Source organism: Tamandua tetradactyla, chromosome 11, assembly GCF_023851605.1.
Source record: "Tamandua tetradactyla isolate mTamTet1 chromosome 11, mTamTet1.pri, whole genome shotgun sequence".
NCBI lineage: Eukaryota > Metazoa > Chordata > Mammalia > Pilosa > Myrmecophagidae > Tamandua > Tamandua tetradactyla.
The window spans coordinates 40857005-40870598 of record NC_135337.1 but is presented as its reverse complement, the minus strand read 5'-3'; the positions used below and the strand labels follow the sequence as shown (position 1 = coordinate 40870598).

At 34.3% G+C, this 13594-nt stretch overlaps 1 protein-coding gene across 3 annotated transcripts in view; it reads left to right on the top strand.

The window, feature by feature from the left end:
- The window catches only part of PRKACB (protein kinase cAMP-activated catalytic subunit beta), a 145794-nt gene that overhangs the window by 128488 nt on the left and 3712 nt on the right, over positions 1-13594 (top strand). For all 3 annotated transcript variants that reach the window (XM_077120479.1, XM_077120477.1, XM_077120480.1), the window contains exons 8-9: positions 633-755; positions 9992-10156. In XM_077120479.1, the coding sequence (XP_076976594.1) occupies positions 633-755; positions 9992-10156 (288 nt within the window). The remainder of the gene's footprint in view (positions 1-632; positions 756-9991; positions 10157-13594) is intronic.

Sequence of the window (13594 nt, the reverse complement as noted above, 5' to 3'; positions counted from 1 at the left end):
TTCATCTAATAATCCTTACAAAACTTTTGAATTATTGTGTACCTTTTAGTAATGAGAAGCAAAACAATAGATAGTTAAAGTAAAGTATATGTAAACATCTGCATTTACATAAAAGTTAAACTTTTAACTTTCATAAGACCAGGATTATCTATCTGTAGGACATATACCCTCCTAACTCCAACAATATAGAGTATTTTGAAGTCAGCTCCCCTAACTTACAATGAATCCCACATCTGCCATTTTGTTGAAAACTTTTGATCTTCCTAGGTATGCTGTAGAAAACCTGATTCATAAGATTATGGACCTAGAACAGAGCTTAAGAGGTAATTTGGTCCAACACTTTTCTACTATTGAGCAGCGGCTAAATTAACCCAGAGAAATGGCTGTCTATGATATTGTTACTGATTCAAGGAAGATTTCTTCCCTACTAGCCAATTCCAATATTGGAAATTCTCCCATTTGTTTAATTTAACTCTGACCCAATACACTTTGTTCACTTTTTGTCATATCCAAGTAGCTGCTCAGCAGTTGCTTTAAATTTTTTTCAAATGCTGAAGATCATTTTGAAATCATCTTTGACTTCATTTCTTCTAGCAAATTAATAACTGACATTTGGTGTTGGTTGATCTCAGGGCTACAATAAGGCAGTGGATTGGTGGGCTTTAGGAGTGCTCATCTATGAAATGGCTGCTGGCTACCCTCCATTCTTTGCAGACCAACCAATTCAGATTTATGAAAAGATTGTTTCTGGAAAGGTAAGTAATATGTTTTATAATTCCTCTGTTACTCAGTATTTCTATATATCAATTTTAAGCCTCATAGATTGAAATCGTATCATGTCAACAGAATATTATCCTAAATTTGGGAAAGTACAGAAATATTCGTACTTGTAGATAGTTGCTGCTCTTGTATTTAGCATTCATTCAACAGGATAAATATTGACTCATTAAAGTCTCTCAAAGAAAAAAGGGCAATTGTATAAACAAATTAGCTAAATTACAGAGCAATTTCTGTTTTTAATATTCTTATAGCTTGTAGAGCACATAATTATAGCCCTAATTCTCAGTATTTCTTCAAATAAATAAAAATTATTAGTTATTTCATTATATATCACCTTGGAGAATAATTGTAGGGGCTGTTTAAATATGTGTGTGCTTTTCCAGGAAAAACTTTTTGTCGAATTATGTCAAAGCATCACAAAATTGGAAGTAAATATAAACTAGACAAGCCTTTTTTAAGATGGAAATCCATAGATATGATATTAATAGAATTGTCATGTTGATTGTGATTATGATTGCTGTAGATTTTCAGCAGATATGGAACTAATGATTTTTCTTGAGCACAAGTAGATTTATTACAAATCCTAGCATATGTATAAACATTCCACATTTTGTAAAACTCCATAAATCTTCCTTCTGCATTTATAATCCCTACTTTAATTTCCAAAAATATTTTTGTTTATGGTCCATCATTTGCTCGTTCCTTAACTCATACTCAGAAGATCTTTTTTTAAAAATACCACAATCAATTTCCATAGAAATGGGAGTGATTCTTCCCAGCATGAAGCAAAGAAAGAGTATATTTTTAAACATTCCCGGAAGAAGGCTTTTTATATCTTTATATTAGAGTATATAGGAAGTGATGTTTTCTGTATTTTACCATCTTCCTAGCTGTGGTAAGCTCTATTATTTTGTGCTTTTTTCTCCTAGAGCACAAAGACCATTTAGTATAACCAGGAAATTGGACCTCAATCCTGACAATACATAACTCTAAGATCTTAGTAATTTGTGGTCTTCTTAGGCAGAGATAAACCTAATCTACCTAGAGAATCTAGGAGACAGAGGAAAAGTCTCTCTGTCTTTGTATCTCAGCCAGTTTCAAACTGTACATTTAGTGTGAAACTAATTCTCAGTATTCATGAGCTTAAAGTATATAGTATTAGCTACTCACAAGGCAGCCTGAATATCCATGAGATAGTAATTTTTCTTTTTTGCCAAAAAACAAATTTCAATCCTGGATGCTTCATTGTTAGACTGCAGGAACAAAACATTTATCAACAGAATGACCCTATCCAACCACTTAAAATCTAAATGCATTTCAATACAGTACTGTTGTTCCATATCTCAATGTGGTCTCTAGGAGCTGCAAGATTATCAGTTATACTTTACTGCATCTTGGGGAGGAAAATTAGGGAACTGTTTAAAGAACATGTACCTCAACTATGTCAAAGGTGTAAAATAAATATTGTTACAAACAATTAAACTAAACCAGGTGTTGTAAGATTTACACTAATAAAGGTAATACAGGGAAGGAGAATGTGGTATTTATTTTAAGTAGTTAAATATTATGCTGTCCTTGGTAGATCTCTAGGTTTCATATTTATCATCTCTTTCATTGTTTTCCCCCAGCAGAATATTAAAGACTCATGGTAAAAACTGTTTTGAGAGGAACCAAATAAAATGTTGAGAACAATTAATAGACAAGGCAGTGATTTAGTTTTTCAGAATTTCAGAAGTGAGTATGTAAAATCTCAAGAGCAGATAAGAGCCAGAGGTCATTTGAAGATGATGAAAGAACTAAAATATATTACAACCAATGAATGGGAGACTAAGAATACAGAAATTATAGTAAGAGTTCCAAGTAATTTAATTAGTGTTAATTATGAATCTCCCGAGTCGTTCTGTGTTTACTTTTATTTATACTAAACTTCTTCATAAAAGGAATCAAATGTCCTGACAAGGAAGCTCTCATAACTAAATTTCCCTTACCTTAGAATAATTCCTTTAGTTAAAATGAATGCATTTTTAGTTGTATGAATTGGCCTCAATTTGCCATTTGCTCCACATTGGGTAAAATTGTTTTTCAGCTAGTATTTGTGAATATGCTTTTATTTCATATCAGACTTTAACATGTTGGATCCAAAAATAGCTTAAAACTTCAATCTGCAGTGTTCTAAAATTTTATCCTATCAAAATATCTGATTTTTTCTTCATTTTTTTGAAATATGAAAAGCTATTTGATGTACTTTTGTTTTTAATTAAAGATGCCAACTTACCCTTTCCCATACTGGATAAAAAAATTATTTCCATCCCATTCTCCTTTTATTCATCTAAAGTGTAAAGTTCATGAAAGTAGAATATTACCAATAAGTAAATCTCTAGGACCTGTATTATACGAAGATACAGTCATATTTGCCATCTCCCATTAAAATCATCAATTTCAACACCCAAATCCAAACTACAATGTATCTCTATCTACGGTATACAAGTGTTATTGGCTTTCTGGTTAGTAACTAAAAGCCAGATGGAAGATTTAACTAGTTTTTAATTTTTTAATTATTCATTAAAAATCCAATTTTCATGTTATATTTATGGATCTTGTAATTGCATTTAAATGTATTTTACTGGGTTTTTAACATTTTTTTATTGTGAAAAATAACATACGTACAAAAAAGCAATACATTTCCAAGTACATTTCAACAAGTAGTTATACAACAAATTTTGAAGTTTGGTATGGGTTACAGTTCCACAATTTTTCATTTTTCTTCTAGCTGTTCTAAGACACTGGAGACCAAAAGGAATATCAATATATTGATTCAGCAGTCATATGCATTTGTTAAATCCTATCTTCTTCATTATACTCTTCCTTCTCTCTTTTTTTTCTTTTTTATGAAAAAATAACATATATACAAAAAAGCAGTAAATTTCAAAGTACATTGCAACAATTAGTTGTAAAACACATTTCAGAGTTGGTATGGGTTACTATTTTATTGGTTTTAATACACAGTATATCATTTAAGAATGTACTTTTCATTAAGTTTTTCTGACTTTTTGAAAACATTATTTTATGTAACAGCATTTTATAATGATTATATTTTCCTTTCTGAAATCATTCTTTTAAAATAACAGGTATTGAGTGGTGCATTGGTGGCTCAGTGGCAGAATTCTCACCTGCCATGCTGGAGACCTGGGTTCAATTCCCGGTGCCTGCCCATGTCAAAAATAAATAAATAAATAATAACGGAAAATAATAGTTGTCAGGGGCTTTGTTGTTGAAGTTTAAATAAAATGTATTTAATTCAATGATTAATTCACTAAAATATATGTATTTGAATATTAGCTTGTTAAATACTTTCTCTATTACAATATTTTAGCTCAAGCTGGTATTTTTAAGTGCACAAAAAGATGATCTATCAGCTTGTTAAATTCTCTCCTACATATTCTTTGCTTTTAAAAAAACAGAGGAGGTGGTATTTAAATGTCAAATTATTCATGCAACATTAAGGTTCAGGTTTAGAAAGGCATAGTTGACAGAAAAGTGTTATAATTCCTGCATTAAATATACCTGATCCCAGCAATATATATGCTATGTCTCTGTGTATAGTCTTTAAATTTCATGTCTAAGTTCTATTTACTCCATTGAGAGAATCATTATTGTTTCCACAGCAACTCTATCTGGCTTGCATTACCCATGGAAACACAAAAGTTAGTTTTGTGTTTTAAAAAAATGACATTGCAAATAAGGTAACTAAGTAACAGTTGTTGTGGAAACTATCTCTAGAGCCCTTGACTTATGTAATTAAAAAAATTCTTAGGTAAATTTTCTTCTACTTTTAATGATCATCAACAATGTACAAGGAAACTCTACAAAATACAGCATTGAAAACATAGTCATACACTGAATGATCAAAGTCAGTTAATTTTTCCATCTATTCACATGAAGAGTAATTGATAAGCAGCCAAATGGCCATTCTCATCTGTGTTGGGAGTCCCCAAGACCATCTCCAGGTTTGGTGATTCAATTGGAGGACTAAGAAGACTCAGCATAGAGTCGTAATCATGGCTGAGATTTATTACAACAAAGAGATATAAGGCAAAATCAGAAAAAGAAAATAGCTCATAAGCAAAGTCTAGAGGAAACCAGAGAGCTTCCAAAAGTTCTCTCCCAGTGGAGTCACACGGGACACACTTAATTCCTCCAGCAACAAATTATGACAAATGTGTGAGATGTTGTCAACCAGGGAACCTCACTAGACTCAGTGCTCAGGGTTTTTAATGGCAGCTGATCATGTATGGATCCTCTGCCTAACATGTACCAAAATGCCAGACTCCCAAGAAAGAAAGCAGGTGTTCAGCATAAACTATACTGTTGTAAAAACAGTCTCTGCTCACTGAGCCAACTCTTATCACTTAGGGAAATTTTTATATTACTGTAAGGAACTGTTAACCATACAAGTTCTCATACACTGGCCAAGGACCAGCCTCACAAACAGGTCTTTCTAAGGATAACAAGCCTGCTACGTTAATGCTTTTCTACATCCCTTTTATTTCCTAAATAACATACATATATGCAGATACACACCTATACTTTGTCTAAGATGCCATTGTTAATGCTTTAGAGAAAATTCAAATATCATTTTTTAAATGCCATGGCTCTCGTTAAGGTACTTCTACCTAGAAGTACTCAGATATCATTTTCACAAAATTCAAAAACAATTTTACTGCTTGGATAACACCTGGGGCCATTTTTTTAACACCTATTATTATGGTCATTTAAAATTCTTACTAATACCCACTTTGAGACAGCCCTTTTATTCTAATGGTCATATGCACAAATAATTGTAAAACTGACTCCTTGTTTTGGTTGCTAAGGCAAAGATGGATGGGTAGTAACTCTCTGCAACCATCTGGATTCATTATATCAGCAACTATTTTTGCATAGGTAAGAGAACAGATTAGAGCCCACAGACAGGGTACCATTATTTGTAAGTATTTTTTAAATGATCTAGCCCTTTCTTTTTTATATGATAGAATCCAGGTTGATTAAAATTGCCCTGGATCCTATGAGTTGGATTTTAAACATCTGTATTTTTTAAATTATGGCAGACAATACTGATATACACCATGGGTTGAGAGCTAGTTCTGTGTATTCTATACCTCACTTAGAAATATACTTATTCACAATTCAAATCTCAAGAATATATCATTAGGAAACTCAGAAGTAACTTAATATCTAAAGGTTGGGAAAGAATCCTAAACAGAAAATATTAAAGAAAAAATACCAAAAAACACTCTAGGAAGTGTTTATTGTATGCTACACAAAACACCTCTTCCATATTAAATAATGCCAGTTTCCAGTGACCTTATTTCTCAAGCCCAATGATTTTATGGGGTTACACTGTCTTTCTCCTTTCCATATCTGTCTCTTTACAACTGCTTTCCTATTGTTTGCCCTATCATGGACTAGGAAAAAGCACATAGATAGAGGAGTCAGGGGTTACTGTCCCAACAGTGCCATTGACTGAGTTGGTATCCTCACTGGGCTCAGATTTCTTACCTTTAAAAGAAGGTTTGGACTAAATGAAACTAAAGTCCCTCTAGTTCTGATATTCTAGGATTCTAATTTTGTTTTTGTTACCAGTTATAATTGATAATAGTGATAAAATAATGCTCTTCTTGATACCATTTTGAAGAAAAAGATCATTGTTCTTCCTTTTATAGAAATCTTTTGTGTTTTTAAGTTTATAAAGAAAGAAAAAGGACCATTTAAAACATAATTTTGTATAGATTATTTTCTATGTTAATGACAGTTTTGATGAAGCAACATGGCTCTTTAGAAAGTTTAATCAGCCCAGAAACATTTCAGAACAACCATGGAAAAAATACTTTTGCTATGATTCTCATTTTATCTCCCCAGTATACCTGAATTTCCATCGTTAACATGGTTAACTAGGAGAGTGTGGGCTGCCTATCAAAATTTCTGTGGCAGGAAAAGATGTGATGTGGAGGAGAGGAGAATATGTCTATAATTTTTTAAAAGATTCCCAGATTATTCCAGTACCTACCATGACAACCCTACCACTACCATCGCTCCCCATTGTAGAATCAGTGTCCTGAAGATTAAACAGACACACAGCCCACACACACTGTCACACACAAACTCAAGACCAACACTTTATTTGAATTCCAGAGTAAAGAACTGCACTATTCAAATGCTCATATTCCTCATGGATTGCATTGTATGTCACCTGAATTCAGAGGATAATCTATGTGTAATGCATTACTGTCTACCATTCTGAACATTGCAAAGGGGAGAATAACTCGTACATTGCATTGGATATTTCACTCAAACTCTAATCTAACCAAAGATAGATGTACTTCAGGTCAGTTATTTCTTTGGTATCTAGACAAAGTTAGAGTATAATCTTGGGAAAATATTGTGTTATTTATTTTTATTTTATTTTATTTTTTTATTGAGAAATCTTCACACACATACTTTCCATACATGGTGCACAATCAGTAGCTCACAGTATCATCACATAGCTATGTATTCATTAGCATTATCATTTATCATGTTATTTTTAAAGAAGACAGTATGCCTTTTGTACATACTTTACTCTCTAGTATAATATTATTCTAGCTGAAATCAGAGGAAATATGCAACAAAATATTTAAGATGAAAATTTCAATCTTTTAGAAGATTCTGTTGATAACCATATTCAGGTTATTGAATCACAGAAGCAATTTAAATAATTAAAAATATATACTCTGCAGTCAGAGGATGTAATTTGAAATTATAGCTCCACCCTTTCTAAGTCTATTATCTTGGCAATTTATTTCATCTCTATAAGTCTCAATTGTTTCACCTATAAAATGGGGATAATAATCATACCTACCTCAGTATAGGTGATGGATTTTATGAGCCAGTGCATATAAAGTATTTAGCACAGTATCTTGCACCTAATAAGCTATTGGAGGTGGCAGTTTACTTGTCATTTCTTCTAGAAGAAAAATCTCTTATCATCTGTGATCACATTGATTTTGCAAAAATGAGCCTTTTAGATATTAATTTTTATGTATTAATCCTGAGTCCTGGTTGTTTATTAACTGTTCACCCTTCAAATAATCTGGTTGCTTGAAACAGTTATGAATTTTCCTTTGATATGATAATTTTAGTTTACTTTATTGCTTACATTTAAATTTTTTTGCCCTATCACTAGAGAAAAGAAAACCTCTGCATAAAGTAGGGAATAGAGCTAAGAATACTTTCTTGAACTTTCATGTACATATAAGTCACTTGGAGATAGAAACTCAGGTTTCCAGGCTCAATGTTCCATCATCTGCAGTAGGTCCCAGGAATCTGCATTTTTATCCTTCTCTCTCCCAGTTGATTCTCATGCAAGAGAATCACATTTTGAGAAACATTTATTTACAGAATAGCATGAGAGTAGCAGTCAGAAGATTATGGTTATGAATCTAACTTTGCCATAGAATCTATATTTGCATACTAATTATTAAACTTCTACTTTGAGAACCTGAGACTGTATGTCAAGCTTTTTGGAAGTCAGAATTTAAATTAAAGATGACAGCATAATAAAGAGCAAGATTCATGAGGCCTAAAATCATAAGACTAGATTTCTAGTCCCAACTCTGCCACTTTATAGCCTGATAATAGGAGTGAGTTATGTCCTGTATATTCTTCATCTTTAGAATAGAGTTTAGTACCTTATTCGCTATGTCATATCCAACAAGAATGTAAGTTCCTTGAAATCAGAGACTTTGCCTAATTTTGCTCACTGCTACATATCCAGTGCCTAGACCAGTGCCTGGCACATAGTAGGTGCTCAATAAGTAATTGTCAAATGAATGAATCACAGGATTAGAGAAAATCTAATAAATGCTGAGAATAAAAAGATAAAAATGACACAATACCTTCCCTTCAGAAGCTCATAGACTAATCTGAGAATCAGGCACAAACACCACAGCATAATCCAACAAATGAATGCATTGTGAAGATCAACTAGGGTAATGTGACGAATGCACTATGCAAGTTATAAGGTGGTGGTGGCACAGATAAGGAACTAAGATAGGAATGCAAGGACTTCAGAAATGGGTTTATTGATCCTTTAAAGGATTTTCATTGGAAGCATTATGGTCAGTTTGAAGTTGAGACCATGATAATCCAGAGAAAATTTTGTGAGGGTGGGAGCATGAAATGGAGCCTAACTGCATGCATATTAGGACAGTGAGATTAGGGCATCCGTTTATCTGCACATGCTTACGTGTATGTAAATTGTGGGTTGGGACAATAGAAATCGTTGACCACGAGCTGAAAAGGATGTTGGAGAGGTGGTAATAATAAAATAAAAAGGACCTAGATGCAACTATCTAATCTCATCTCTTGGTAGTGCCCATTTTAAATATTCAGTACCCATATTAATAAAAACGTGAGAACTTGGGGTTAGTTTTGAGTAGAGAGAAGAATGTGTTTAAACAAACAAGTGAAAGACCTAGGTCTCTTAAGAATTTTATCTCACTTACTTGATTTTATTGATTGCCTAATATATAACATCTCAAGGTGTTTTGAATTTTTGTTTGTTTTTAAGGCAGGAGGCCAGTCAAATAATTGTGAAGTCTTTGCTACTTAGGTGGTAGAAAACGCTTTTAAACGAATTTAATCACTTTTATACTGTTGCATAATGGCAGACTTCTGTTTAAAAGATATCCACTGACAAATGAAAAACAGTTTCCTATGCTGTGAGAAGCAGTGTGGGTTTTTATGATCATCTTTAGACTTCCTTGTTAATAGGTTGCTTTTCAAACTGTACGTACTGATATCGTTCATATGCTGCTGGTGCTATTTGAATTTATATGTCCCTGAGACAGATATTTGTAATGTTAAGGACCTGAGTCCTACTGACTTTGTTGGAAAAGTTCTGTGTGCATATACTTTTTTCTGGAGAGGGTCCAGATTCTTAAAGGAGGGTTATGGTCAAAACAGTTTTTGTTCATTAACACAAATAATTCCCTTTTTTTTTTTTTGACTACTGTGGAGATTGTAGAATGTAATTGGAAATTTTGAAGGCCATCACTACCTATTCTTCTTTATATAATGACCTGTCACCTTTAGAAAAAAAGACTTTTTGAAATCAAAACAGAAATATTGAATCGAGTTGTGGAATGTGTTTTTTACCACATGTATGTTTGTGCAGGTCCGATTCCCATCCCACTTCAGTTCAGATCTCAAGGATCTTCTAAGGAACCTACTCCAGGTAGATCTGACCAAGCGGTTTGGAAATCTAAAGAATGGTGTGAGTGATATAAAAACTCACAAGTGGTTTGCCACAACAGATTGGATTGCTATTTACCAGAGGAAGGTAAGTCTTTTCTTTCTTTTTAATTAAAAAGCTCTTTAAAATTGGCATTTAATAAATGAGATATGGTACAGATATTTTCAGTGTAACACATGGTTTGAATTTTTTTTATCTGTTGACTTAATCTTTTGTAGGAGCTCAAGTACCTTAATACCCACAGCTAAAAATGAGTTGTCTCCTTGATAAAAGAGAGTGCACATATTCTGTTTTGACCATTAATCTGGACTATTATTTCCCTTGTTAAATTTTTCTTGCCCATGCCTCTCACCTGTCACGGTGCTGTGGTAATTATGTGTTAGACAGTGTTCTAAAGATTTGCATTTCAAAACTAACATGAAACCACATTAGAAGGACAATATGTAAACAAGTATTTTCTCCTGAACAGAGCTGGCACAGAGCCAGATTTAATAACATTTAATTACTACATTCATCAGGCATTTTTTCAGCCTTTATCTTGACCTGTCTGTGGCATTAATCAGGGTTTCACATTTTTTCTGTAGTGTTTCCCAAATAAAGCATCGTTTTTTATACTCTGTGCTGTTGTAAAAGTTTTTCCTTTTTGCTTGAAATGACTTTCCCTATTTGTGTATCCACCATATTCTTTTTAACTCTTTAAAATTTGGCTTAAATGCCTCTACTGTGATATATTTTCTGAACCCCCAGTCTGAGTGTTCTTTAATAATTTAAGTGTTCACCATATTGTTTTAAAATATTGCATTGAGAAAATGCATCTTATATTACTAATTTTTATTCCTCACATCTGGCAAGAGCCTGATGATTGGTACTAAATGTTTGTTGAATTATTTGAGCATTGATCTTTCTTCAGATACAACTTTCCTTTTTACATTCAAAGCTAATTTGAATAAAAATAATGAAATAAAGAATCTGAGTTACTGTGGATTTTTTTAGAAAGTTAGATTATCTGAAACTAGTACATTTTTTCTTTTAATATTTATTCTTTCATGTAATCATTCACCAACTAATTATTGGATGCCTATATGTATGCTAGGTATTCTGCAAGGTGCTAAGTGCACAATGATGAGAAAAAAAAAAAAGCATTTTCCCTGCCAGTAAAAGGCTTATAGTTTTGGGGGGCAGAGAGATAAGCATTAATTATGAGCATCCTAAAAGTAAATGTGAAGGCACTACTGGGAAAAATGTAGGAGTGCAGATAAAGTAACTGCACTTGAGCTTTTGATTTTTGTTTTTTTGATAAGGAAATGATTAGTGTTAGAAATTCAGGCAAAATGAAGGTTATAATGCAAATGCAAAACAAGTTAATCTCTAACGTTAGTATACCACCATATAATAAAATAGAGGAAAATCCCACCTGAACAGTATCTTATTTAAAAGAAATAAGGTGCCAAGTTGCCAGTACAATAATTGTAGTAACAGTTGGTTATTTATTAAAAGTAGTTATCGCTTAACTGTTAGGTCTCAGAAAAAGAATTCTAAGAGCAAAAGGAACTCGATGCAGAGCCCCTTCAGCCCCCTCCTCAGCATCCTTGGCAGGTCCAAGGATCCAGATATGAACCAACGGCCATACTGACTGGTGTTGTATCCTCCAGATGAATGAAGTCATCCCAGATTACTAGAAATAAATACAGTCATCATCTGTCTCTGCTAATAACACCCTCCCCTACCAGTGTCTCACCCTGCCTGATACATGCAGCTACACATCAATGGAGAATAGTGCATCAATACCTCAGCAATCTCTCATACCCTAAGTCAACAATCCCCATCCAATCTAGGGACAGCACACCAACTAGTGGGCATCCTCCCCTCCCGGCTTCACTCTCCCTTTAAAAACACAGCTCCCAGGGCGGGCCGCGGTGGCTCAGCGGGCAAAGTGCTTGCCTGCCATGCCGGAGGACCTCGGTTCGATTCCCGGCCCCAGCCCATGTAAAAAACAAACAAACAAACAAAATACAATAAAACAAGAAAATGTTTAAAGATGTTTCCCTTCCTTCCATCCTTCCTTCCTTCTCTCTGTCTTTCCTTCCCTTCCTCCCTCTCTCTTTAAAAAAAAAAAAAAAAAAAAAAAAAAACACAGCTCCCAGAACAAAGTGCAGGAGCTATTTTTCTATCCTTTCTCTGGCTCCCACCTGCCTGCTTTCTCTCTCTTCAGTAAATCTGTTAAGCTTTAACTCGCTATCTCGTGTCAATTCCTTAATGACCCCATGCCTAACATAAAAGAGAGATCAGTTTAGTGATACAGCATTCGTGTTCATTTCTTAAGTCCTGTCTTCTATGTGCAATTACACCATCAACCTTGATCTTTCCCATCTGTCTCTTTGGGGTTGTTTGGGCTATGACAATTCTAAATTTCTCATATTGGAAGAGTCTGTCACTAATATGGGGTAAAGAGATGGAACTGTTTGATGTTATGGAGAGGCTGGGTTAGGTTTTAGGACTTATCTGGACAGGGACCCCTCTGGAGGTTGTAGGTTTCTCGAAAGTTCCTCTAGTGCCTGGAACCCTTGTGGAATCTTATATATTACCCTAGGTATTCTTTTGGATTGGCTAGAGGGGTCCTGGTTGGGGGTTGACAGGTTATGATAGGTAGCAAGGTCTACCTGAAGCTTGCATAGGAGCCACCTCCAGAGTAGCCTCTTGACTCTATTTGAACTCTCTCTGCCACTGATACTTTATTAATTACACTTCTTTTCCCCCTTTTGGTCAGGATGTAATTGTTGATCCCACAGTGCCAGGTCTGGATTCATCTGTGGGAGTCACCTCCCATGTAGCCAGGGAGACTTTCACCCCTGGTGTCATGTCCCACATAGGGAGAGGGCAATGATTTCACTTGCAGAGTTGAGCTTAAGAGACTGAGGCCACATCTGAGCAACAACAGAGGTCCTCCAGAAGTAGCTCTTAGGCATGCCTACAGGTAGTCTAAGCTTCTCCACTACCTGCATAAGCTTCACCAGAGTAGGCCTCATGATCGAGGGCATGGCCTATTGATTTGGGTGTCCCTAAAGTTTGACACAGTATCAAGGGATTCCATGGTGGTAAGGTTTAATAGTTCCATATTCTTTCTCCCCACCCTCAGGGGACTTTGCCAATACTTTTTGATTATCTGTTTAATATACTCTAGGATATTTCCAGGCATTACAATAATCTATACAGGATTAAAGGACCTCTTTCTTATTCTGTGCCCCCTGTATTTCAGTTGTTCAAATGAACTAGACAGATAGGTTGAATTAGATTATGCACTACAGAAAATTTCAGTTCCACATCAAATAAATTTTTCTTCCATTGGTCTCAAAGAGTATGTGTGGTGCTAAAATATAGACATTGTCTTCCTTTCCTCTATGTTCTGAATTACTTTAGCCCCAACCTGTTCAGGTTCATTCTTATCTCTAAATATCAGGTTACATATATAAAACAACCTCTCAAAATCCAGAAATAATAATCATCACTCTGGACTTAATATGTCTG